This window comes from Telopea speciosissima, chromosome 9 (genome assembly GCF_018873765.1).
Source record: "Telopea speciosissima isolate NSW1024214 ecotype Mountain lineage chromosome 9, Tspe_v1, whole genome shotgun sequence".
Lineage (NCBI taxonomy): Eukaryota > Viridiplantae > Streptophyta > Magnoliopsida > Proteales > Proteaceae > Telopea > Telopea speciosissima.
Window position 1 is genome coordinate 57,103,771 of NC_057924.1, and position 27,707 is coordinate 57,131,477.

The 27,707-nt window shown below is 37.7% G+C and overlaps 1 protein-coding gene across 2 annotated transcripts in view; it reads left to right on the plus strand.

Moving 5' to 3' along the window:
- The window catches only part of LOC122640056 (glutamate--cysteine ligase, chloroplastic), a 35,803-nt gene that overhangs the window by 1,161 nt on the left and 6,935 nt on the right, over positions 1-27,707 (plus strand). The window contains exons 2-15 of one of the 2 annotated variants that reach the window (XM_043833169.1): positions 1,457-1,797; positions 6,390-6,540; positions 6,771-6,878; positions 17,611-17,703; positions 18,088-18,171; positions 18,391-18,459; positions 18,541-18,611; positions 18,719-18,787; positions 25,213-25,303; positions 25,462-25,554; positions 25,668-25,748; positions 26,177-26,269; positions 27,160-27,240; positions 27,324-27,393. In XM_043833169.1, the coding sequence (XP_043689104.1) occupies positions 1,463-1,797; positions 6,390-6,540; positions 6,771-6,878; positions 17,611-17,703; positions 18,088-18,171; positions 18,391-18,459; positions 18,541-18,611; positions 18,719-18,787; positions 25,213-25,303; positions 25,462-25,554; positions 25,668-25,748; positions 26,177-26,269; positions 27,160-27,240; positions 27,324-27,393 (1,489 nt within the window). In that variant the 5' untranslated portion in view covers positions 1,457-1,462. Of the gene's footprint in view, positions 1-1,456; positions 1,798-6,389; positions 6,541-6,770; positions 6,879-17,610; positions 17,704-18,087; positions 18,172-18,390; positions 18,460-18,540; positions 18,612-18,718; positions 18,788-25,212; positions 25,307-25,461; positions 25,555-25,667; positions 25,749-26,176; positions 26,270-27,159; positions 27,241-27,323; positions 27,394-27,707 lie in introns of both variants that reach the window. The other variant, XM_043833168.1, reaches the window with a different exon arrangement.

The window sequence follows — 27,707 nt, forward strand, 5'->3', positions numbered from 1 at the left end:
TTTAGTTTGGAGCACCATGAGACCAACCCAGCCAGAAAACTAAATAAAATATTGCAGCTTCGACTTATATCCAAACATCAGCTACAGTGTCAACTGAAAATAGGTGGGGATAATAAAAAAAGGGAAAGAGATCATTGCCAGGGCCTTTAGAGCCTGCACGCATGGGCTGGCCAATGGGAGCATGTGCAAGCATCGTCCTGGGTGTGGTACTTTCACGCGCTTCTATGTCGAGGCACAGGAGCCACACAGGCCACGCAACGGGGTAGCGTTCTTTTCCCCATTAAAAATTAGTTTAAAACAATTGAAAGGTGAAGGGTGAGGAACATAATCCCTTAACAGATAAAGAGTTGTCTGCTTCCAATAAGACCTAAGAGTAGATTTTTTTCTTTCTTAGTTATTGAAACTTGCCATTTAAAATTTCTAAGAAACTTATGTGGTGATCTAATCAAATGAAAGGAGAAAGGTTTCTATGCTTATGATGCATCGAGCAAATAAGCTGAGAGACGAGGAGATCAAAATACACTAAATTTAGATATTCCTCCATGTAACAATGACACTTCATTTTTCAGAATTCAATGAATTTTATGGAAGACTGAATTCTCAAGAACAGAGGAAAGGCTAAACAGATTTTTGTGGTGATATAGTTATCTACTAGCATTATCTAACAGATGATAGTGGTCATTGCACATCTGGCAGGACAGAAGTCAATTTCCTGCAAAACAAATTATTTCTCACAGATTGAATAGCAAAGTAGTTTCTGTATGTGTGTTCTTAGGCTTGGGGATAGCATTTTCAAACCCTCTTCCTAACTGCTTCCTGTAATGGATTTGGTCTAGACAACCTACTGGAATGAAATTTTCAAAATGGTATTCTCACTTGACATGAATGATTGTATCTGCATAATAAAATCTTTCCTCGGTTACAGCTGATCAATCTTCTTGTCTTCTCAACACAATCTGTCAATTTATGTAAAAGAAATAAATTCTTTGTTATAAAAAAGAACAGCATTTCTTAAATTTGGTGAAAAGTTCCTTACAATCACTTAGTCTAGTCAAGCATGCATCATGCATGTTGTTTGCACTTTATGCCCAGAAAATTTCATTGTTTTAGCACCTCAGATGCACTTAGCACTTTGGCAACAGTGGTATATACAATATTCTTGGTTTTCTTTAGCTGTTTTCCGGTATTTCCTTACAGCTATAGGCATGTGAAATTGTTTGCCTATCATGGTAGGTACCAATTCATGGAATTTTCAAATGATGTTGTGGAAGGTTGACATACTAAAAACCTTTTGTTTTGTTGTTGGGGAGGGGAGGGGGGGGGGGGGAGGGTAAGGTGTCACCTTTCTCATTCTGAAAATTACCCTGCTAAAACTGTGCTTGACCATGTTAACCAAATTTTGTTTCTGTTTTCTTAATGCATGTTATATAATATGTGTTTTATGCATAATGTACAGAGACACATGATGGCCCTCATTTCCCAGTCCAGTCCATCATACCACATCTCCTCCAAGATAGTGCAATGTAAATCTGAATACAATGTGGAAGAAATCAATTTCCTGAAGAGTAAAGCATTCAGAAGGAAGGAATGTTGGGATAATTACTCTTCAATTCTCTGGAGTTCCAAGAGAACACCAGGGATTTCACATTTGGATGGTGTAGGATGCAAACGAGGGTGTAGATTGATAGTTGCTGCAAGCCCTCCTACTGAGGATGCAGTTATTGCTACAGAACCATTGACAAAAGAGGATCTTGTAAGATATCTTGCGTCCGGGTGCAAGCCAAAGGAAATGTGGAGGTATGTGTTACATGCCTTCCTAGTTCTGGTATTCAGTGGTTCTGTTCTATGTAAATGGATGAAGCATCAACATGCATTTGTATAATTTTAACTCTTGGTAGGGTGAAGTGAAGGATTTTTCTTTTGCATTATGCACATTTAGTAATCTAACTGTTGGTTGAAACATTTCTAGAATGTTGCTTCTCATTGTGATTAGTGTAGCCATTTGTGCATGCCCATAAATCCAGCAGCTTACGTACATTGATTGTGAAATCTATCATGAATTTTGCCTTGGATATTGAACAATCTACTTTCTTTTTATGATTTTTTTTACAAGTCATGTTCTGCTATAGTGTTGTTTTTTTTTAAAATTTGGCTTAGATAAAATGACTGTAGGTGAGGTTGTGAAGAATGACATGCATAGCCTTGGTCTTGTGCCAGGTATGACCTCAGATAGAGCCTATTGGAGGGCAAGGATCCACATCGTTGACACCATGTAGCTGAGATTTTCCTGATTTCCTGGACTATATCTTCTTTCCTCTTACTTTCATTGTCCATATCTCACTTTTCTTGTTTCATTTCTTCATTTCTATTCTCCATTCCTCTTACTTTCATTTCCTTGTGTGGATCTCAATTTTCCCTACTTTTTTTTTTGAAAGGATCCATGTAACCGACCCCATTTAGTTGGGATAAGGCTGAGTTGTTGTTGTTGTTGTTAGCTTCATGTCATCATCAACATTTTCCTTTGTTCATATCATTTCCAATTAGATAAAAGACTCCTGTTCCTAAGGATAGTAGCACTAAGTGCAGGAGCTACAGCGGGGAAAACTCAAGCCCGATTTGATGTATTTCATCAAATCCTACTCAACAGGGACAAGGAAAATAGGTCTCTGTGTTTGATGTGGGTACTTGATGTGTATTGTGGCATCTTCTGATGAAAATCATCTTATATAGAGAGAAGTGTCAATGTTTGACATCTATACAGACATGGGGTATCTGATAATTGAATTTGGTTTATGAATTGTCCTTGTTAAATGGTTATAACCTAACCTAGCCCAAAAGCTTGCCTTACCTTTGATCAGGACATATCTTGATCTATGTATGGCAAAGACATGAGGTTTCTAAGTATCCTACATAAAATTTCATTGAAATTATAAGAATCTGAGTGACATGGTTGGGTCCAGATTGGTTGACTTCAAGGGCTGTTCTACTCAATAGTCCAATGAGGGAGATCTATTGCTGGTGGCCTTTGGGTTTAGCTGACTAGTTTATTTTTGTTTTTGTTCTTTTTCATCTTATGTTTGAGACTTTGAGTATAATGAGTCCGGTTTATTTGTGGTCTGCTATTTTATCAACTTTGTTTAGTGTTTACTTTTCTCAGTAGCGTCTCAATAGGAGTTGATGTGAGAATTCCGGCGAAATAGAAGATCTACGTGACCAAATTTTCCTGTTCAAAAGAAGATCTCTTTTCTTCTGCATTCTCAACAGGAATGCATCAACAAGACTGCCCTTCCATATAGATCATCATGGCATGAACTAATTTCTGCGTTTCCCCACCCCTGCCCAAAATCCAGCTTTGGTGGGCTTCCCCCAAGGTGACACTGAAGGTCTACCAAGCGAAGGAGTGAAATCCCTTGATGCAAGTCTAGAGGGGGATTTAATGCTTGAAAATGTTTATTAATATGTACTTGGTTTTGGCTCATGGCGTTGCATATAAACTATATATTTATTGTAGGAAATATTCTTTTGGATGATGAGAAATAGTTCAATTTTCTATTACTCATAAAAGTTCATAATGTGAGAGAATCTAAAACTTATAAACATACAAACATGCGTAGACCCAACCTCACATTTAGACTGGGCTTTACCAATTGAATTTAAGTTCATTAGGTAAATTAAGTCATTGGTTATAGGCAAAGTTATACCTTAAATGAGATAACAAACTTACATTTAATGAATTAATTTATTGAGTTATCCTTTTATAAATAATTTAAACATAAAAGCTTTAAGGTTAATTCCGATTTATTGCACATGAACCGTATTTGTACACAGATAAAGGGAAAGTGGTGATGTAGCATCAAGTATGCTTGCTAGGCTTGGCACTCAAATTTGGTGCACAAGTAAGCTTCGCCTACTTCAACTTTAACAACAAAATTCTGTGCCTAATAGAGTTTTAATATAGCAAAACAGAGGTAAAAAAATATTTTATTTTCAACAACCCAGAAAATTAGTTGGAAATCAATATAGGGACTTTTATGTGGTGTTATTAATATTATTAATAGGCTATAATCGGAGCCGTCACTTGATGTGATGATAAAAACATAGCTGCCTGCTTGAAGATGCAGTTTCAAGTCTGAGGACAGACACTCTGCGTAGCAAATGCTGAAGGTTAAGACTGAACCAAATCCACTCTCTTAAGACTTGGGACCCTATGAATATGCTCAGACCAGATTATAGACATTTTATGAAGTTTCAAATGAAAATTTAATCATTTATCGTTAAATGACAAAATTACCTCTAAGCTTTTACCCATATTTAGTTAATATCAGAATACTTTAAGAAGCAAATGTGTAGTTAAAATTGACCATTATGTAATTTAACTGATGATATTAAGATGCTATAAATGGACTTGGTCAATCACTAGAAAATCCCTAAATTAGCCCTGGGCTCATATTATAGTAAGATATAGTATGAATTCTTTAAATAAAAGTTCAAATTGTAATGGTCTTTAATGTTTTTGATTATTGTATTTATGTATTAGAGTTGGGGTTCATTGTTCAAGGTGAATTGTCCATGGAACAAGAACTCGCCGAGATCTCGGTTTTTTGAAAAATCAAGACAAGATGCTAAGCGAAATGAGAAGGTTTCATCATCTAGCCGAGATCTTGGTGATCTCGGTCATCTTAGTGGGAAACAATGGTATACAGACATTTATTTATGCTTAATTTCATTTAAGTAAATGTTTTTATATTTGTTATTTCATTTACTTAAGATATTACTCATAAATTGCAAATACTCCCTATTTGAATCCAATAAAAATAGTTAAAAAATCAAATTCCAAAAGGATAAAAAGTCAACCTCCCAATTTTATGTTTCGATTAAACCTTATTTGGTGTGCACGAATGCTGTCAAAATCGCTTTGAATTCATTTTTTTTAGACATCAAAACAAATGAATTTTTGTACCGCACGTTTGGTTTTTAGTAATGTTTTATCATTTTAAAATTTATGGAATTTTTAGATTTGAGAAAACCCCAACATTTAAATGTTGAAAATTGTACCTACCGCCGAAAATCCAGTTTTTGTTCTAGAAGTGAGGGTTGACTTTTTATCCTTTTGGAATTTGATTTTTAAACTATTTTTATTGGATTCAAATAGAGGCTATTTGCTTATTTATGAATAATATCTTAAGTAAATATTTACTTAAATAAGTAACTATCCTGATTTCTAGCATAAATAATTGTCTGTCCTAGTTTGCCACTAAGTCAAACTCCTATTTGGACTTTGATTTTGGAAAATCTAACAGTGCCATTATGTTTAAATAGCCCAAAATAGGCTGTATGCCAAGTTTCATGCCAAACCAAGTCAAAAACCCACCGAAACTATCAAACTAGTTCAAAAAAAAAAAAAAAAACAAAAAAAAAAAAAACACCAACTCGCAGAGATCTCGGTTTTTGACCTGGGGGAAACTGAGGTCTCGAACCATGGAAATGTCTAAATTACCATTAAGCTCACGAAGTATATATGTTTTGAGTGATGAATAAATGCATTAAAATACAGGTGAAATTACATAAAAGTATTCAACAATTATAAAATTTCTTAAGAAACAATATAATTATCATTACAATACGAGAAAAGATTATGGCAAAATACTAATTTCATGGCATCTAGGCGATCCTAGGTGTTGGAGGAGGGAAAAAAATCAAGGCAACACCAAGAAGGCGTCAAGGTGTCGCCTTAGTGACCAAGGTACTCTTCCAGCAAAGGGCATCCTAGGCATCGCCTTGCCTAAGCGGCGCCTTGACAACTATGAATTTCATAGTGTATGAAAAGAAAAAACGGCGTAATTTGCTTTTAATTATAAGTTGAACATACATAATAACTATTTATTATACATTGACAATCCAATTCGGACAAGCAGATGAATCTTTCTGATTTGCCAAGCTTGAACCCATCATGAATTTTAAAGTGGATATTATCTTTTCCAGACCTCAATTTTCAGACAAGGTTTCTTTCTCTGGACACAGTTAAATCTGGGTTGGAGATAGGCCGGTCAAAGGATTCCTCTTACTTGGATTTGCCAAAACCTGTACAATCTGATTTACCATTTCTTCCTGTTATGAAGAACTAGACCAGGATTTCTGTAGATTTTGAAAGGCTTCTGATTCCATCTTTTGTCATATTCTCACTCCTTCAAAATATAAATCTTTGTTGCCTTGTTGTGATAAAGTGTGTGTTCTCCCATATAAAGTAACTCCTAAATATCCTACCAGTCCAAAAGTCTAATTCTATGCATCATTATGTCCTTGTAATCATTCAATGTTATTTTATTAGATTTTTCTGTACTAGCTTTTAATGTGTGGTTTTGTATGAAATCTTTAACTTGTCCTTGCAGGATTGGTACTGAACATGAAAAGTTTGGTTTTGAGATTGGAACTTTACATCCTCTGAATTATGAGCAAATATCACACTTACTTAATGGCCTTGCTGAGAGATTTGATTGGGATAAAATAATGGAAGGAGACCACATTATTGGACTGAAACAGGTGAAAATGCTTCCAGGCTATTGCCATGCATTTTTCAAAATTAATATTTGATTTTTGAATGATTATAATTGGTGTCTTGAGATCAATGACTTTTGAAGACATTATATTCAAGGAGCATATGAATTATGCTGGGAAGGTCATAACTTGGTTGTCTGTTCCTTGGTGGATGCATTGATGGTCTACTCTTGTTCATATATTTCATTGGAGAAATTTAACATAAAAATTGGCAGGGGAAACAAAATATATCATTAGAGCCTGGGGGCCAGTTTGAGCTCAGTGGTGCACCCGTTGAAACACTGCATCAAACCTGTGCTGAGGTTAATTCACACCTATATCAGGTGAGACGACTTTTTTTAAGCATATATTCAGTTTATTATCAAGTTGGCAGGGCCTTTATTATCACTTGGTGTTCTTCTTGTTTAGTTGTAAAAAAGTTTGTGGATGGGTTCTGCTTTTTTATTTGACCAAATTTCTTTAGAGGCTTGATAGAACACAACGTAAAATTTCTATAGAGGGTTGATGATGCAGGAGCAGTTCTTTGGACTGGAACGAACCTGTTTGAGATCCCCAACTGAGAACTGGGCCCGAATTAGACTTTTGATCTGGTAGGATATTTAGGAGTTATTTTATATGGGAGAATGAATTGAATAGTTGAGTTTTGTGAGTGGTTGAATGGCGTGCTTGCGCAATCTCCCGCCTCTTCATCTCTCTTCCCCTCCTTTCCTGCTGTCCTGGCCTTCCTTCTCATCCTTTTCATCTTCTTCATTTTAAATTTCTTTCTTTTTTTGTTATTCCCTGTGTTTCAGTTACCCTTCTCCTTCTGTTGCCCTGTTTTGCCTAACATGATTTGCAGCCCAAGTGTTGGCATCCATCTCTACTGTCTCTCTTTGGATTAGGTTGAAATTTTAAGGGATCATTCCTGTGATAGAAACGACCCATCCTGACAGTTTCGAGTTAAGATTTGATCGCTGCCAGAAGTTTCTAACTAGAATTTCAAATCTGATCTCTGGTTCCGCCAAGTCCAGTTTCAGATTCTTTTTAATAACTCTCACGCTGTTGAACTGAGAGATTATTTTGTGGAATCCATAGGTTTGTGACTTTGTGAGTAATCAATCTCCACCTAAAACCCCAAATTGATTGGATCTCCTGGAAGGAGGAAATCTGCTTCGAGCCAGTCTTCCCTGCTGCTTGTTCTGTTGGTCGAAGGTTGAAGAAGATACGTTCGTGGTTTACTTCTAACCCTTATTTATTCTTGTTTCCAAATCTGCCCCTCCCATCTTCCTTTATCGTAGTTTGTCCATATTTTATAAACCCTTCAAAGTTTGTCCCCTTACAATAAATCATATTTTCCATTATATCCTTTCCTATTAAGTCACACAATACCACCTTTGAGATTCTTTTTCATCACAAGTTTGCCATACCACCTTTAAGATTCTTTTTCATCACAAGTTTGCCACTTTTCCTTTGCAACTTCAGTATAATTACAGAACTGCCTTTATTTCCTGCATTTGAGTTATCTAGTGCTTGGCTGGGCTCATAGTGAACCGAAACAGGGTTTCCAAACCCTAGGATCGCATCACTTGAGAAAACACAAGTAAACAGATCTGGTTTAAATTTCAAGTTTTATTTTTGTAAACGAACTGGTTGCTTGGAGTTCTAACCACTGTCAAAAAGGATTGGAGGTGAGGTTGGATTGGGGAAGAAGAAAAAAGGTTGATGTTTTAATGTTATGTAGCATCCTTCCTATAAGATCATGGTCAACTCCAAATACTCTTGAATGAAGCTTTTGGGTTCATCAGTAGTAGGGTTTTGAGATTAATTATATTAGGTCATACTGAGAGTCTAAGAGAGATATATTGAGTTTTATGAAGATAAAAATAGAAAAAGTAAATGAAATTCTGTCTTGATCCACTGAGATTCAGCCCCGTGGGGCATCAATTCATATTAAGAGAAATAAAGTATATGTAAAGAAAGGGAATGAAGTTCTGCTCACTTGTCTTAACTCTCCACATTCTACTACTAATCAATTTAGGCAAAGGAGGAAAAGCCCCTAACTTGCTTTCTCGTTCTAGTATGTGCATAGAGAATCTTTCCTTATTTAAAGAGTACCCACTTCTAACACAACTTCCATTTCTTGGTGTTGGCGCATTAATGGTTCAAAAACGATAAAGAGTATTTTTTTGTTAGTAACCATTGGCTTTTATCTTGGACCTGTCCCCACCCCATTTTATGCCCAATACTTGCAAAAGCTGGACTTGCACCGAGTCAAAGGCTTTTATTTGCAATTGAATGTTAATCTTTGTCAAGAGCTTCTGTTAAGAGGTAAAATTGCAGGGAAGTTGATGATGGGATTATGCACATATGATTTCTGTCCTGATTGATTTGCACAAAACTTTTCGTTTCTTTGTCAGGTGTCATTTATTGATCTGTTTCATTCTTCAGAGGATATATTCATTTGGAGATTATATTTGGGCTTTTTTTTGGGGTGGGGGGGGGGGGTGGTGGGGGAAGGGTTTAATGCACATTAGATGATTCTAAAACTTCAGTCCAGAAATTAAAAAGAAGGAAAATTCCTTTCGATGCAATGGAAGCATTTCTATTCCGGGTATTGTTGGATATTCTTCTACCCCAACTTTAAGTTCACCAAATCGAATGCACCCAAAGCAAAAACCTTGTTGAATGCACATGGGGACAAGGAAAAAAAATCATATGGTTGAAAGGAGAGAAGGCTGAGATTAATGAACTCACATTTCAAGGTCGGCAAACATGTAGAAAAGTTGACAATTGCAATATGTGTGATGAGGCTTGGGCTGCTTTACAGGGCCATCAGCTGAGCTTCAGTGTGTCAATTTAGTTTTAACAACGCCTATTTTCTGTCTTTTTTTTTTTTTTTGGGGGGGGGGGGGTTGGTGTTGGCTGACAAGAAACTAATGTGTTTTTTTATAAGAATCTGACTTGACCATATACTATTGTTCTCACCCATCAGGGTTTTAGGTATCGGTCAGTACCGTATCTGTAGTATTGTATCAGCCAATACACATCAGTATCAGTGGGTATCAATATGATTTTCACTGATACGTACCAGCAGGGGAAGCTGCATAGGTGGCACGATACTTATTTTTCAAAAAAAAAAATAAAAAATCATATGATACGGGTTAGATACACTTGATACTATACTGAAAGCAACCTAAGATCTTGGAAACTTGTTTTTCTCTTTGATATGAGTTGGAGGAAATCATGTAACATAAAAACGATCTGATCTTCACCATTTCGACAAGTTTTGGGGATTTACAATGCTCAATGCACGGATTGAAACAGATTTGGGTGAAAAAGTGGTAAAGTTTTAGATCTCTCGCTCTTTTTTTTTGGTTATGCATCAATAGATTAGGTAAAAATGACTAATCCTTGGTTTGTAAATCGTTCAGCCATGAATCTTCTCTCTGCCAACCAAAGCCTGCTGCTGTTGTGGATGAAGCTATCTTTGAGGGTTAATCTGTAGAGAAAGAACCTCTTGCTCAGCCATCTTTCTCTGATGAACTTAACCCTCATCTGGAGAATTGATTTTCCAGAGGGAGAACTAGAACCAGACATCGACGGAAGAAACACCGGCCGGGGAACTGGCTCGAGATTCTCGATCTGAATTATCCACTAGTCATTCCGCTTTACCCTTGGGTCGCAATCGATTCTCTGCTCTGGGCTATGACGACAATGCAGATCCTTCCCCCAACCTCGAGACCACTTCTGGTCGGCTATCTTCGACAAGTCGCTCTCACCAAGAATCTTTATCTGTTGATCTTGCACGAAGCTTCTCTGAACCAAGATCTTCTCCTCGGAAGTCTGCTTTCCCTTCTGATGATACTTGTTCCTCTGTTGCAGCCGAAGTTGCTCCTCTGCCCTCCCAGCTTGTGTCGAGTTCTCACCATCGAACTGACGTTAGCTCCCTTAGTCTAAACCCTCTTCGACTCTCCTTTGTGGGTCCCACTTCATTTTGTATCCTTCCCAACAACTCCCTTGAGGGCCCCACCACTATCCCTTGTCGATCAAACCTTAACCCTGATCCCCTAACCCCACTGACTCAACTGGCACAACCCCACTTAGTTCTCTTAACCCAAGCCCCCTCTTCGTAACTCTCTTTCCCCTCGTGTTATCCCGTCTGGACCTTCCATTCACCTAAACCCAAACCCAAACCCAAACCTGTTAAACCCATCTTCTCCACCTGCTTTGTCCATCTCTTGTCCAAAGCCCATCTCTCGTCCTAAGCCCAGCTCCTTTGTGCCATACCCTATCCCTGCAGTCTCCGCTCTCCCCTATGCCTTGCGTTTTTATAACAGGCGGCACCAAAGTTCGTCCCAAGCTAGGAAGCTTATCCCTTGCCCTCTTGGGCTTGAACTGCACTCCACCTATCTGTCCCAATGAACCAGGGTGTCATTTGGAACACTAGGGGTCTGAACTCTCTCTCCAAACACTCTGCAATTTGTTCTCGCTTAAGGCTCCACCGTGCTAGCTTTTGCTGCCTCCTTGAAACTCACATTAAGGAGATAAATGCTCAAAAAATTTTAAATTCCATTGCCCCTGGCTTGTCCCTTTGATGCAGATTCATCATCAAATAGGACTTGTTTCATTGGGAATAAGTCTAGGGTTGGGTTACATACATGTTGGGCCTTTGATCCCAAGGGTTTTCTATGTAATAGGCCACTTTAATGAGCCTAAACTAGGGGTATATAAGTTGCATACGGGATTAGCCCAATACTTAGTTTTATTTTTGTGTTTTTAATTGAACCGGTTTAAATTGGTTGCATCCAATTAGTTCAATTGGTCTAATTTAAGTGAAGTGATCCTATTGGCTTAGAGGTTCTTATATCCTATTGGCTAGTAGGGAATCTTCTTTTATTTTAAGTAGTTTAAGTTGTTTTTAAGTCATTAGGACTCTATTTTGAGTCTATTTAGTTTCCTAGTTAGTTTAAGTTAGCTAATAGGTTAAGGATTGGGTTAGGCCATTCCTTTTTAGTGTCTAAGTCTAATTTTGAGTCTTTTATATAAGGTTCTAAAGGGGCCATATATGAAACACGAATTTGATTAATGAAAAAGCTTTTGTTTGCTGCCATAGCTGCTGCTCTGCTCTGTTGAGTGAACCTTGTGAGTAATATCAAGGCTACCTTGTGGGTAATATCAAGGTGAAGGGATTGGTGGACTCCGATCGGCTCCTTGTATCTTGTAGATCGGGAGGTCCTTCTTCTAGTTCTTCAATGCTGCTACCATTGAAGATTTAATCTTTCAAGTAAGTAGTTTATTAATTCAGCATTTAACCTTCTTCTTCTAATCCTCTAACCTAAGCTCCATCTACTCCTATTATCACCCCTTCCATTAATCCATGGATCCATTAGAACCCTAAAACCCTAAATCCAATTCTGCCCTAAATTGCATAATTTTGTAACTCATCCAAACCCTAACTTCTTTATACCAAAATAACCCCCTAGACCTGCCCATTAATACCCTATAAATCTCTTTCCTAAAATCTGCCCCTAAACCCTAGATCTTACAAACAGTCCATTTTCATAAGGCATCCTACCCAAAACCCTAGAATTCCAACCTCAACCAAATTTGATCCAACTTATACCATTAGACTCATAAAATTCTGCACATCATTACCAAATAAAACCCTAAGTCGAAACCCTAACCATAACCCTAATTCTACCCTAATTAGCCTAAGCTGTCCCAATCGGCCAGCCTTGTTAAGAGATCCTATTACCCTGGTTCCTAGTGGGATTACTCCTACCTAGGACTACATTACCCTTCTTTCCAATTATTCATCTCATCCCAATGGTTGTAACTGGATCATCTGGAACTCCTCAAAAATCAACATCTCCCTCATTTCCTCCTCCTCTCAGTTTCTTCATCTTAATTTCTCAGATTGCCTGTGCCATTCCAAATTTTTGTTCACTATTATTTATGCTTCAAACAGCCCTGTAGAGAGAACTTCTCTCTGGAATGATCTTTGCTCTATTGCTGGTCAGATTGGTCCCCTTCCTTGGGGCTTAGGGGGAGATTTTAATGTTGTTCGATATGGTCATGAGAAACAAGGAGGTGATCGCCTGGACTTGGATGTTGTGGATGCTTTCAACCTTAGTATTGAATATATTGGTGTCAGTGATATCAGATGGTCGGGCCCTATTTTTTCTTGGAACAATAAACGAGCTAGTAGCTCTTGTATTGCATGCAAACTAGACAGAGTCATGGGAAATGAATCAAGGCTCTCTTCATTTCTCTCTTCGCATGCCACTTTTGACACCCCAGGTATCTCTGACCACTACCCTATTTCCTTATTCATTCAACCATATATATCATTTTGTCCCCAAACCTTTCAAATACTTTGATATGTGGTCTTCCCATCCTACTTTTTTAGCTATTGTTCAGGAGGCTTGGGACAAACCAGTCAAAGCTTTCTCCTCTCCTTTAATTGCTTTTGCAAGGAAGGTTAGGAATGTTAAGTTTGCTCTTAAAGAATGGAACATCTCTACTTTTGGGAATATTTTTCAGCAGGTCTCAGACTGTAGGATAAACTCACAGCTATTCAGGTTCAGCTCCAAACCAATTCTCTAACATTCCCCTGGCAGAGGAGGAAAAAGTGGTATCTCTTGCTCTCATCTCTGCTTTCTCGGGTGGAAAATTTACTAAGGCAAAAGTCTAGGATCAAATGGCTGGAATTAGGGATTCTAAATTGGGCCTATTTCCATCGATCTTTGAAGTCCAGGAATAACTCCAACTCTATATTGCAACTTACAGATTCAGCGGGATCTACTTTTCATCGGGTCAAAGATATCAAGAACTTGGCTGTTGGATACTTTAAGGATCTGTTTAGTGGTTCTTCAGAGGATTCGAGCCCTATCTCTGAATATCTGCTTAACAAATTCATTCCCAGTGAGCTCCAAGCCTCTCTCAGTTCCATCCCCTCTGAAGATGGAATTGTTTACACTATCCGCTCTCTCAAAGCTAACAGAGCTCCTGGTCTTGAAGGGTTTAGTTTGGGATTCTCTCTTGCCTCTTGAGATATCATCAAGGTGGACCTCATTAAGGCTATCAAGAATTTCTTTTACAACCCCAGCCAGATTAAAGGTGTAAATCACACTTTTCTCTGTCTCCTTCCCAAGAAGGAAGGTGCTTCAAATATGACTGATTTTAGATCCATAGCTCTTTGCAATCTATTGTACAAATTCATTGCTAAGATACTTGCTATCAGGCTCAAGGCTATTGTGGATACTCTTGTTACTGAGAATCAGTCTGCTTTTATTCTTGGTAGAAGCATCTTTGACAACATTCTTTTGTGCAATGAGATTGTTAGAGGTTTTGATGGAAAATCTCACCCCCCCTGCAGCTCTCATGAAGATTGACATTCACAAGGCTTTTGACTCCTTAAAGTGGGACTTCATTTCTAAGGTTTTGGATACGATGGGATTTCCTCCTGTGTTTGCTCATTGGATCTACCAATGCATCTCTTCTCCTACCTTCTCAGTGCTTGTTAATGGCACTCCGGCAGGTTACTTTTCCTCATCGTTGGGAATTCGTCAGGGTTGTCCTCTCTCCCCTTACATCTTTACTTTGGCTATGGAAGTTCTCTCTAGGTACATTCAGTCTTGTATTGACCAACAACTCATCTCTCCGCTCCCCAAGTGCAAAGCCCTCAGGCTCTCTCATCTTGCTTTCATTGACGACCTTATGATCTTCTCTAAGGTCTCTATTAATTCTTTTGAGAATATCATGACTTGCGTACATCATTTTGAAGGTCTTCCGGGGCTCCGGATCAACCTCACTAAGTCCTTGCTTTTCCTTGCTAGGGTCACTGAGTTTGAAAAAGCCGCTTTGATTGACAAATCTGGATTTTCTCTAGGCCAATTCCCAGTTAAATACTTGGGGCTGCCTTTGATTCCAGCCAGGTTTACTGCTCATCACTGCTCATCACTGTTCTCCTATGCTGGATTATATTAGAAGAAAGCTTCAACTGTGGAAAAGAAAGCTCCTCTCATATGCATGTCGGCTAGTTCTAGTCAAATCAGTATTACAAGCTTCTCATATTTACTGGTCGGGTATCTTGGGGCTTCCATCATCAACTATTAAGTCCTTGGGATCCCTTACGGTCTCTTTTCTTTGGAAAGGTAAAGATTCCACAAGATTTCTCTATCCCAACAGTTGGGCTTCTATTTGCCTTCCCAAAGATTAGTGTGGTCTTGGGCTTCACCAAATTAAAGATGTGAACTTTGCTGGTATCATCAAGCTTATCTAGAAGATTGCCTCTAAACCTCAAAGCATTTGGGTTGATTGGCTTTACTCAGGGCCTCTCTGCAATGAGTCAATTTGGACCGTATTTGTTCCTTCTAATGCTTCTTGGGTCGCGCGCAAAATCCTTGCTCTTAGAACGAGTGCTCTCGGTGCCATTCGCAATTAGATTGGTAATGGAAACTCTACATCTCTCTGGTTGGACCACTGGCACCCTATGGGAATTCTTCTTCACATTGTCTCTTCTAGAGCTATTTATAACTGCGGTTTGAACAGGCAATCCTTGGTAGCTGATATCATTATTGCAAATGTTTGGGACCTCCCCCCACTCTTCATCCAGTTCTTAATTCTGTGTGGGATGCCTTGCCTTCCATTCCAAGAACCTCTGGGAGGGATGATAGTGTCTTGTGGGCCCCTGCCAACTCCGGCCTATTCAGCTCCAAATCTGCTTTGGATCTCATTCGTGTCAGAGACTCAGAGGTCCTTTGTCTCCTTGGAGGAAGCTTCTTTGGTTCAAGCATCATATCCCTAGACATTGCTTTACAGCCTGGAGAGTCTTCTCTAATTGTCTTCCAATACAGTCTTTTCTTCTCCATAGGCAGATTTAGGTCTCTCCTCAATGCTGTCTTTGCTGGAACGCTTTTGAAGACAAGGATCACCTTTTCTTTGACTGCCCCCTCTCCCTTTCCTTTTGCCAAAATATCCTCAACAAATGCAGGCCCCATAGGCGAAGAAGTCTCCCTTTTGCAAGAGAGTGGATTTGGGTTGATATGACTTTTGCTGGCTCTTCAATCTGTGACATGGTGGGAAAACTTGTCTTTTGTGCTATCATCAATCACATCTAGATGGAACGTAATATCAGGAAATGGACCTCCAACTCTTGGCCTTTTTGTTAGATTTGGGACGTCATTTCTTTTGATATTAAAGCAAAGTTCTCTACTATCCAAATTTTTTTTTTGTTCTGACACCACAAGGAACAGACATTGTTGTGTCTTGGGGCCTTCCTATTTCCTCTCTCCAGCCCCCTACCTCCTCTTCTTGAGGTTTGGGCTGTTTGTGTATTTGTTTTTCTCTCCCCTTTTCGGGGGTCTTTTGTAGTCCTTTTTCTCCTTGGTAATGAGTTATTTATTCACCCAAAAAAAAAAGGTGTTTTATACTTCAAAACTGTATTTTATATGTATCATAAGTACATCCATGCATTTCTGGACCATTTTCATTCTTATCTTTAGCATATCTTGCATCTTTCCGATATGATACGATATGATATGATGCGATACGATACAATACGATACGATATGATACGATACGTCTCTTAAAATCACCCGTCTGATACGATACACAGAAGCAATGACATTGGCAGGAGCGGCTCCAGCACTGGTAGGTAAGGATGGAGTCATCATAAGTGGTTGACTGGGCCTTCCCCGATACTGACACCTAAATTCTTGCCACCTATCATTAATGCTTGGACTGAAATTGTGGATGAGATGAAGTATTAAAATTCGTTGATTATTTCTATTATGCTTGACACATGATTGAAAAAAATAAGAAAATAAAAATTAAAACTAGGTGAAGACTCTCCCTGGGCAATTTCATTTTCATGCTCACCTGTTGCAACTAATGTGGTATTCTTTTTCTTAATGACTATGTCGGGGTCTTGAATATAATTTTATAGTGAATCTTGTCATCTTAAGGAAGCAATACGAACCAATTTGCCTCATGTGCATAGGAATTAAGATATATGATTGACCACCTCCTCCATCATGGCATCACTTCTCTACAATTCAAAATTAGTGATTGCATTTCTTTTGTCTGACTCCCACCTTGAAGACAGGTGTTGTATTATGAAGGAGGTGATAGGGTGATTTAAGACTTTGGAATTCTGTTTGTCCGCCAATTTTAAAGAACTAAAAGACCACAGATTTATCTGAGATTGGTTTTCTACGCGATGCTTTAATTTCCATAAAATGCTGCTGAATCTCATCTAATATGTTTAAGTATATAGCCTTGCACTTTTTTTCTATAGCACTATTGTAGTTGGGTTTGTTCCTTTACACTGTGACATTCTTCATTCTCCTCCGATCAAGGTAAGATTTTCAGAATGTGAGAAACTATCACAGTTCTATGTTATGATCCTCCATAGACCCTACCTAGCTGGCACCCTAAAAACATTCTACTGACCTGAAAAAGAAAAAAGAAAAAAGAAAAAAAAAACTGAAAAAATTTGGGGCATAGTTAAATATAGAGTAGTGGAAAATGTATTATATAGGTTGGTTAACATAATATTGTACTTTTTTATTCTTTGAAGTAGACACCTTGTATGGGTGTGAAGTCTAATGCCATGTCCATGTTTTGTGCTCCAGATTTGTTCATCCTTACTCCGGCAAAGAGTGAATAGTGTGCTTATTAGAGACTAAATAACATGTTCAAACATTCTTGTTTCTGCTAATGATAAAATAGGATAAGAGAAGCACTTTTTCTGTTAAAAACATCACAGTGGTGAGTAAAGAAATATAATATACAAGCTATGTCACAAGTATAAACAGAAGGTTAAGAGTACTTCAAAGATAAACTTCTGATGGTCTTACAGTCTTACGCTGCTACAATTTGCATGGTTGAATCTGTACATTTGTTGTTCTTATTATTATATTTGCATTCTTTTCTGATCAAGGGGAATATGCTTCTATTGTGAGGAGAATGGATATGTAAATTGCTAAAAGCTCATAGAAATTTTCGCTGTCATAAAAGAAAAGGATACTGTTGAACTTCTATCCACTGTCTCCACATTCTACTGTTATACAGGTCAAAGCTGTTGCTGAGGAGATGAGATTTGGCTTCTTAGGAATTGGTTTTCAGCCCAAATGGGGGCTTAAAGACATACCAGTTATGCCAAAGGTATTACTTAATTTTCTTACCAATTATTGGATTCTTTGCTCAAATGTCCACTTGCAACATCATGGCATATACAGTTCTCTGGAAGAAATGGGTATCTGTGGGGTATCTATAAAGATGGTTAAGTTAATTATCCAAGGGAAAATTAATTCTCTCTCTCTCTCTCTCTCTCTCTCTCTACTGTGCATTCTTTTCCTTCTAAGTGAAATATTTGTTGTTGTTTATCTGAAGGAAAAAAGAATGTAACTCCACTAAGATTCTGGTTGAATCCTGTCCTGCAAACTGATCCATAATTTTTTTTTTACTCTGAAGTTTTTGAGCCCATTATTTCATTACACTTTTTTCTGCTGCATGGTTTGATTAGATGCATTACTTATTATGGCACAGGCTAGATATGCGATCATGAGGAAATACATGCCCAAAGTTGGCTCTTTAGGGCTTGATATGATGTTTAGGACATGTACTGTTCAGGTGAGATGAGCAATAAATTTAAGATGATTTGATCTTTGCTAGATGAAAGTATTAAATGCTTCTTCTCAGATTCTCTACAAAATGTTCTATTTTCATTTATGATTTTATGAGAGAATTTTGTTTACTTTGTAAATTTTTTTTTGTGGGTGTAAGATATTGAGAATTTAGATGGATTAAATGATAGAAAAATTGATGGATTCCCATTACTGCCTTTTGTAGGTTAATTTGGACTTCAGTTCTGAACTAGACATGGTCAGAAAATTTCGTGCTGGTCTTGCTTTGCAGCCGGTGAGAAACTCTTCTACATTTTCCCTTCTATAAACTTCTGTGGCGGCATGTTCTCTAATTTCTGAAGTACATATGAAACAGATTGCAACAGCACTTTTTGCAAATTCACCTTTCACTGAAGGAAAGCCAAATGGTTATCTTAGCATGAGAAGGTGTCATCAGTTACCTTGAACTCTTTCACATTTTTTGTTATTATCCTATGTATATGGTGGTGCATATCTACTCAGGAGTTGTATTAACTCTTTATGATTTATGACAGCCATATTTGGACTGACACGGATAACAATCGGTCTGGCATGCTTCCTTTTGTTTTTGATGATTCCTTTGGGTAAGTATACAAGGAGGAAATGATGTTATCTTTCTGTTTTATGATCAAAGAGGATAAGGGATTAAGTCGTCTCTCTGTTATGATAATCATGGTTCAAAATCTCGCGATATTTCGGCGAAATATCGCTTAATTTCATATATCTCGAGCTTACCGAGATGCGAAATCAGGTCGAAATGAAAAAATACCATATTTCGTCGATATCTCATGAGATATCGACGAAATATGGTATTTTGGCTTAAAGTGTCACGTGAAGGGGGGCTTTAATACAATATTTCGCAAATTTCGGTCCATATTTCGACCGAGAGCTGCATTTGCTAAGGAATTTCAGCCTTTTGCCTATTCTTCCACTCTTCCAAGCTCTCATCCAACACTCTAGCCATTGTTCAAGCACATTGTTGTCGGATTTTCGCCGGTAAACTCATCGGAGGGTCATCTAAGCTCATCATCCAAGCCTTTTTCCACTATTTAAGATAAATTCTATTCCTCTAAAACTATTTTTTTGAAAAGGCTGTACAAATTTTGTTGGATGGTGATGATATTAATATATGTTAGACACCGGAGGCCGATCTATAGCCTCACGGTGTCGAAATTTTTTTCCATATGTATTTTTTTTTTTTTTTTTTCTGGTTTTAAAAATTCATTTTCCTACAATTAAAATAGAAAATAATTAGGGGTAATATGACTTAGATGGTAATGAATTAAATATATGTTAGACACCAATGGCCGATCTACGACTTCACGGTGTCGGATTTATTTTTCTGCTCTTAAATAATTATTTTAATTTTCGCACATACCACTCCATTGGCATCGGATTATGGTGCATCACAACCTTACGGTAGATATGGATATGGATCATCATCATATGGGCAGTTTAGTGGGGTAGGGGACTATGACTACCAGTCCCAGTCCCAGTCCCAGGGACATACTGGATCATCTTTTGTAGATAACATCTTTGCATACCCTAGCGGACCTAGCTACCAACCTCACCAGCCATACATGCAGCCAATGCCATCGCCTCTTGCGCCGACGCCAACATCATATCACTGTGGATCATCTTCTTCACGGACTGGATCGATTGGTAACCCTAGTTTATATCCTAGGATAGGTTACCTACAGTATGTTGATGATTCCATTTACGTGACACTTGTGGATGACTACACTCGTTTCTTCTCCGATTCTATACCGTGGTCCACATATGTCCTTCAAACAGAGAGCAATGGACGTCGACTCCAGCGAGGCATGAGTGGGATTGATCCAGGGAGGCACAACAACTACTATTAGCAGTTTAGCACTTGTAATTTATAACTTAAGTTGTGATTTCATTGATCTATGAACTTGTGAGTTGTGACTTGCGAGTTGCGAGTCTTGTGACTTACTAACTTTGACACTTAGTGTATTGCCTTTAAGACTTTAAGCGAGTTATTGAATATTATGGAGTTTATGAGAATCATGGCACTCATCAATGTGTATTGGCTTTAACTTGATATGTGATGAAGTTAAATACTATTATTAAATATTAACTGTCTAATCTATGTGTATTTAACTATTTATACATTAGGGTCGGCGACTGTATGTCAATCAAGGGTGCAAGCCTAAAACACCAATTTGAATTCACATTTTTACAATTTTATGGTTTAAATGTGTTTATTAAGCTTAAATAAGGCTGTCCATGAAGTTTCAGGCCTAGATATGGCCAAATACCCCCCGAGATGGACCCCCGAAATATTGCAGAAAAAATGCAATATTTCGGTCATATTTCGCGATATCTCGGATATTTCGGATATCTCGGTAGGCCCGAGATACCGATATATCGCGAGATATAGTACTATGATGATAATCTGTAAATTCTTACTTTCTATTATTATGTTTTGTAGCTTCCTTTTAATTTCTAGTAGGCTTATTGCTATTTTCAATTGCCACTTCCTTGTTGGACCTAAACAATGCATTATCTGCAAACAAATGAGTTCAATGATATGTCTAAAACTGCACGGGGAGTTTAAATTTCTACCTTTTTCACTTCGGATAAATAATTGATAGGAAGTCTATTGACATAGTTATCAGAATCTTCTCCCTCAGTAATCTATGCATAACTGTTCAGAAGCGTGACAATGTAAGTTCTTGTGGCAAGGTTGGATTTTTTTGATTCCTTATTTTCTGCAGACATTTTGTGACGTTAGATCAATAACCAAGTCTACCAAGTTTACTAATTCTCTTGAGAAGTTCCTAATTATAAACATTATGCTGTACTACAATGGAGCTACACATAAGATGCTGAGCAGAATTTGTTGATTGTGTTTAAATTATGCTGAACTGAACGCTTTTACTTTAGATCATGGAGGTGCTATACTGCTCTCATTTGTCTTTTGTGGTCTGCATATGCCTTTTGTCCTTCATCATCATCTCCTTTCATTTAATTTATTCTATGATGGAAAAATAAATGTTGAATGACTCCATGCTTTAAGAAATATATGGCACTGATACGGGGATGGGTCAATTAATATTCTTGAAATTGAAGAGGTGGATATGCATGTTGGTCTGTTATTCAATACCTCTATACCTGTTCGAAATTACTTTTTTTGTTTAATGCGTAATATAAAAACGGAAAAAGTTCACACATTCGAACTGGGGGGTTGAGGTTGTTAAATATACGACTTTGTTATAAGAAAGGGGAAAAGCTGGTATACTAGGGGCTATTAAGGAGAAAAAAGAAAAGAGAATAAGGATCCAAGCTGCAAAACAGGGCCAAGATATCCAAAAACTTAAAGTGCATCATCTTTTCACTGAGGCACCCCCATCTACATGGAGGACCTGTGTTAGAGTTAAAATAATACCGCAAGCGTACGGGTCAATCGTAGCTATGGGTCGAACACGAGAAGATATACGCTACCTTATTTTACTCACTTTAAAGTAATGCAAAGTGAACCAAATTAAAGTGTTAAATTAAACTAATTAAACTAACAAATTAACACATCCTAACTCACAAGCATCTAACGAATTAAATTGGCGTCCTAACACATATCCATCTAACCTATCAAGCTAATGCGGATTGGAAGGAATAAAAATGCAGCCACAAACCACAACCACATAAAAAAAACAAAAGAAGAAGAAGGAGAATGAGATGGAAGAAGAGAGAATGAGATAGAAGAGAGGGAGAATGAGTTTAAGAGTTTAGAGAGTAAAAGCCTGGATACTTGAACAAACCTTGCATGGCTTCCTCTTCTAAATCTCCAAGTCTTGTCATCAACTTAGGAACTTAGACTAGAAAGCTTGAAACTAAACTAGAATTATTACAACCATATTGAAGACATAAAATTAAAGTATGAATCAAAAGCATTACAACCATGGAATTGAAAGCATGAAATCAAACTAGAACTTAGAAAGCCAAAAACTAGAAGAAGAGAAGAAGAAATTTCACTTATTAATTGAACTAAAAACTGAATTAAAACTAAACTAAAACTAACTTAAAAACTGAACTAGAACTAACTTGTTACAACCCAAAGGGCAAGGGGTATTTATAGGGGGAAGGGAGAAGAGGGAAGTGGTAGGAGAAATATTCCCTGAGAAAAGAAAATATTCTCTTCTCCTTCCTCCTTTACATTGCCTTGAATCCCAAGAAAAAAGAAAAAAAAAATAGAAAGAGGGAGAGAAAAGAATCCTAGATACATAAACCTTCTATTTATTAAAAAGTAACTTTCTAATTCTAACTTGTGCTTCCTTTTCTTTGTAGGTGTCTTCTCCAAGCAATGAGATCAAGGCATCTTTGACTTTTCAACCTTCCATAGATGAGAGAATATCTTTCAAAAGAAATCTATCCCAAGTAGAATTCCAAAAGTGCCCTGGAAAAGTTGGAGGAGAGAGAGAGAAGGGTGATGACTAGGATTCCACTCACAATTAATGAAATGTCAAATCTGTCCTTCAAAAAATGTGGAGCATGGGATGCTTATATGGGCCTTACTGTTGTATTCCTTACGAAAAATTACCCAAAATAGACCCAAATTTCGTCAAATTTGGAGTTCGGGAGCCCAAGATATCTCAAGTTGAAGTTGGACTGCTCCAGAGCCTTCCAAATGGAATCTTTCGACTGACAGAAAGATAACTTCTGATAATTGCGCTAAGGCCCCTGAAATCCGAACTTTCGCTTCACTTTGTCCCCAGTCGACTGTCAATAATTACAAATAAACCCCTGTCCATGGAAACAGTCGTAACTTCTTCGTTTCAACTCGGAATCAAGTGCCGTTTGAACCTTTACGAAGCTGACTCGATGGGCTACGCATCCATACTATTAACACCTCAAAATCATGCTAAGGGGCCCACTGTACTCACGTTCAAATTTGACTAACTGGCGTGATTCTTTCAGTGCTCAATCCAAACTTGATTTTCTCGATCCCTGGGCGCTTCCGGCTATTCTTAGCATCTTTTGCTCCATTTTCACAAGAATTCACCAAAAACCTGAAAAGCACAAGAAAGCACCGAAGTAACTCTCTCCAATGTGGTAAAATGTATGCTTTATGCCCTGTGATTTCACACATAAATGTGCTCATCAACCTGCCCAAATCTTAGTTAGCTGACTCTTGTAATTACATGATTTCCTGATCAGATTGGACTTATATTGTCTCTTCCATGCTGTAACCTCTGATAGTGCCTCTTCCGTTCTGTAACCTCTAAAACCTGTCTTACTTCTTCAGTTGCTTCAATACTGTGGCTCACATAATCTTCCCTGCTAGAACTGAGGGAAGAGGTGAAGTTGTGAAACCCTCTTGGCGCCATACTTGATGTCCTGTATCAGTTATGGGAAAGCATCTCTGAGTGTTCTACAAAACACTTCCGCCACAAATGCTAGAGAAAATTAACAGTCTCTTGGTTGCCACATACAACACACAACACAACTCAGCCTTATGCCAACTAAATGGGGTTGGCTACATGGATCCTTACCCTCCAATCAGCTGTATTCTAAGGCATACTTGATCCAAGGGCTAAGCTATGCATGTTTTTCCTCACCACTTCTCCCAGAGTCATTTTAGGTTTGCCCTTGGCTCTTTTAGCTCCTTTAATATAAATGAAATCACTCCTTTGTACTGGAACATCCAAAGGCCTCTGTTGAACATGGCCATGCCACCTCAAACGACTTTCTTGTAGCTTATCATGTATTTGAGATACTCCCAAATCAGCTCTAGTATGATCATTCCTTATTATTGCATAATAAGGTGTTTTATTGCTTCAAAACTGTATTTTATTTGTATCATAAGCACATCCATATATTTCTTGATCATTTCCATGTGTATCTTTAGCGTATCTTGTGTCTCTTTGATATCATATGATACGTCTCTTAATATAATCCCTTTGATGCGATACCCAATGCCGATACTTAAATCCTTGCTTGTGACTCATTTATGAAGAGAAGTTCATTTACCTGCAAAGGACAACTCATAACATTTGAAAGAGGGGGGGGTGCTTCGTGGGATTGAACCAATGCGAAGCCTGGGGATTGACAAGGCTGCTTTGGATCCTCAACAACAACCCCAATTCCAGTATCTACCACACAATTTTCACTACCTACACCAACCTCAAATATATGGTTGTGAATATTAAAGAAATTTAAGAGCAGTTAATGGAGGCAGTAGAAGCATTAGTGCTCCTTGGCTGAGATGAACCACAACTTTACACACTCATTTTGTTCACACCGTGCAGTTCCTAGGTGGCCCCAAGCACATTACTCTTCATTGTAAACTGATTTTTGCAGTATTATTACTTACCACTTCAGCTTCTATTACTTTGATGAGTGAAACATTTTTATATCTAGTTGCATCATCTTTTCTTTTGCCAAAACATTAGGATTTACAAAGTTTTAGTGCATGCACATTATTTTACTTGTCAGGTGTAGGATTTGCTTACTGTTGTGCATGTAAATTTCTCTTCCTACCCAGAGCCCTGGTCAGCCTACACCTTATCCATTGCTGAGTCAAACTTTTCCTCCCCAAAAAGAGGTAGACATTTATGGGTCCTAGACATTTCTGTTGCCAATGTCCATTTCTCATGTGAGATTCTGGTGGTGGGGAAGGGATGGGGAGGGAAAAGAGATTAGAGAATTGGGTAAGCAAAATTACTAGTGAGAGGAGGGATTTCCATCCCATAACAAAGGACCTTAAAACAGGAAGTTTTGGGGTGGGACATCTGAAGCAAGAATTCTTTACCCATTTCCTCATCAGATGAGTCGTCTGGTTTTATCAAAATTCTATTCTTTCTTTGACATATGCTTTAACATTTCTTGAATTGCTTCTTATATCATCTGACAGAATAACATTGCACCAAGTATTTATCTTCTTTCATCAAATGTTACTTGAGAATTGGCTTGATTTTCCATCAATTTTTTATTCAGAAAGTTTTTATCTATTTCCCTTTTTAACATTCTCATTTCTTCTTTGCAGGTTTGAGCAGTATGTAGACTATGCCCTTGATGTTCCCATGTATTTTGTTTATCGGAATAAGAAGTATATTGACTGTAGTGGAATGTCCTTCAGGGTTTTCGTCTATCCCTAATCTCATTTTAATTGCTGTTATATTAGTTTCTGTAAATGTACTCTGATATTGGTCTGAAGGATTTTCTTTCCCTCTTAACCGTGACTTTTGTCAAGTGCTAGTGGTTTGTTTCAGATATAACTTGTATGGTATATATGCAGGACTTCATGTCAGGTAAACTTCCTGCTGCTCCAGGCGAGTTGCCAACACTTAATGATTGGGAGAATCACCTAACAACAATATTTCCTGAGGTTAGACTCGAGGCAACAATCCTTTTTTCTTTTCCTTTGCAGACCTAGATTAAAATGGATTTGTTATCCGATACAAGTGCATAAACTAAGGCATATGGTGGTCTTTAATTCAGGTCAGGCTGAAGAGATACATGGAGATGAGGGGTGCTGATGGGGGTCCTTGGAGGAGGTTATGTGCATTGCCAGCATTTTGGGTATTTTGCCTTGATTTTTATAGTTTAGAACTGAAAGACTTCTTGCTAATTTAGTTTACTGGTTGGAATATACATTGCTGAGCTGGAAGTCTTTGATAGTACATTGTATTGTTGGGATTCATGAGTGGACTTGTGCTCTGTCGAACATGGATACTTAAATATGTCTTAAAGATGCCAATTGGAGAGTCCCCAGCTCTAATGCACCTATACTTTTATTATTCATATAGTAAGACAATGGTGCTACATCTATTTCAATTAATTTTTGGTGCTTATATTTGCATGAACAGTACATTTCTAGACTTCAAGTATCTTGATGTGGATATGTTGGTATGAGCGTGTAGCATATATTGCATTCAATTTACACTTGATTATTAACTGGCTTGTTGGCCAGGCAATATTAGATGATTCTGATTCTGTATCACATGTAGGTGGGAATATTATATGATGAAGTTGCACTACAAAGTGTTCTTGATATGACTGCTGATTGGACTGCAGAAGAAAGGCAGATGCTGAGAAATAAGGTACTGTAATCATGCCAAACAAGAATGTGAATTGAATGGCCTGTATCTCCTTATGCAAATGTTATGATGCACTGATGTGGTTTTTTTTTTTGACATTTTATATTTATTTTTCCCCACTTAAAATCTGACTTTCATCAAAGAATAGGCACTATGATGGAAAACTTAATGGACCAAAGAACAGCGGATATGCTGCAACTTATGAAAGTTCAGTTTATTTCAGGGGATTTTTTTTTGGCGGTGGGGTGTTCAAAACTCTAGGTTTGTGTGGATTTAGGGGCTAAAAACTCTCTTTCCCCTTTTTTTAGGCTTACTCTTCATGGTACCTTTGCATATTGAATTAAGGATACATCTACTGGATATAGTATGGAGACCCATGGTGATGATAGCATGATGCATGATTTCTAAGATGGGACCATGAAAGAGATTTAGACTATTAGTAGGTTTTCGGAATAAAGATTTTACATACCCATTTGGAAATATTTATAATTTCTTCTGATATAGTTAGAACCTGGTAGGGATTAAGGATATATCTACTGGACATAGTATGGAGAACCAAGGGGATGACAGCATGATGCATGATTTCTAAGATGGGACCATGAAAGAGCTTTAGACTATTAGTAGGTTTTCGGAATAAAGATTTTACATACCCATTTGGAAATATTTACAATTTCTTCTGTTATAGTTAGAACCTGGTAATTTGAACAAAGTATTCAAGCTTTGATTTTTGCTCAAAGTTTGCATCCATGACTGGTAATGAACTATTTCATGGAATCTTAGTGTTCTGTCACGACTGGGATAGTTTGACTTTTCGTGTATATGCACATCTTGTCATTCCTTTACTGATTTTGACTAGTACAAATAATCTAATTGCACTTATTGAGTGTTGGTAGGTACCAAAGACTGGTCTAAAAACACCATTTCGAGATGGTTTGGTAAGGCATGTTGCAGAAGAAGTTGTAAAGTTGGCTAAGGTAGTTTTTAATTTGTGTGTGAAAGATCAGAAGTTCCACTATCTAGATTGAATACCTCATAATATACATCCATTGTGTTGCAGGATGGATTGGAAAGAAGAGGCTACAAGGAAACAGGGTTCTTGAATGAAGTGGCTGAGGTGGTAAGGACAGGTAATGCATTTCAACCTCAATAATTTATTTCTCTCAAGTTTTTTGTTTTTTTTTTTTTTGTTTTTGTGTGTGTGTGGTCTTGAACATCTGTAAAGTGTAAAATGAGCATGGGTCTAAAAGTATCCAGTGTAACTGCATGCCATTTCTTCAGCATTTGCCATGAAAGATACGATTTTAGTGCAACATGAACCCTTTCCCCCCATACCTTATGAATGATTATGTGCACTTGGGGGGACACCATTCAAAATGCTTTCAAGAGAACATTTAAATGCTTTGTGATTCATTTTCTGTCTCTTACCCCATAGCATCTACCT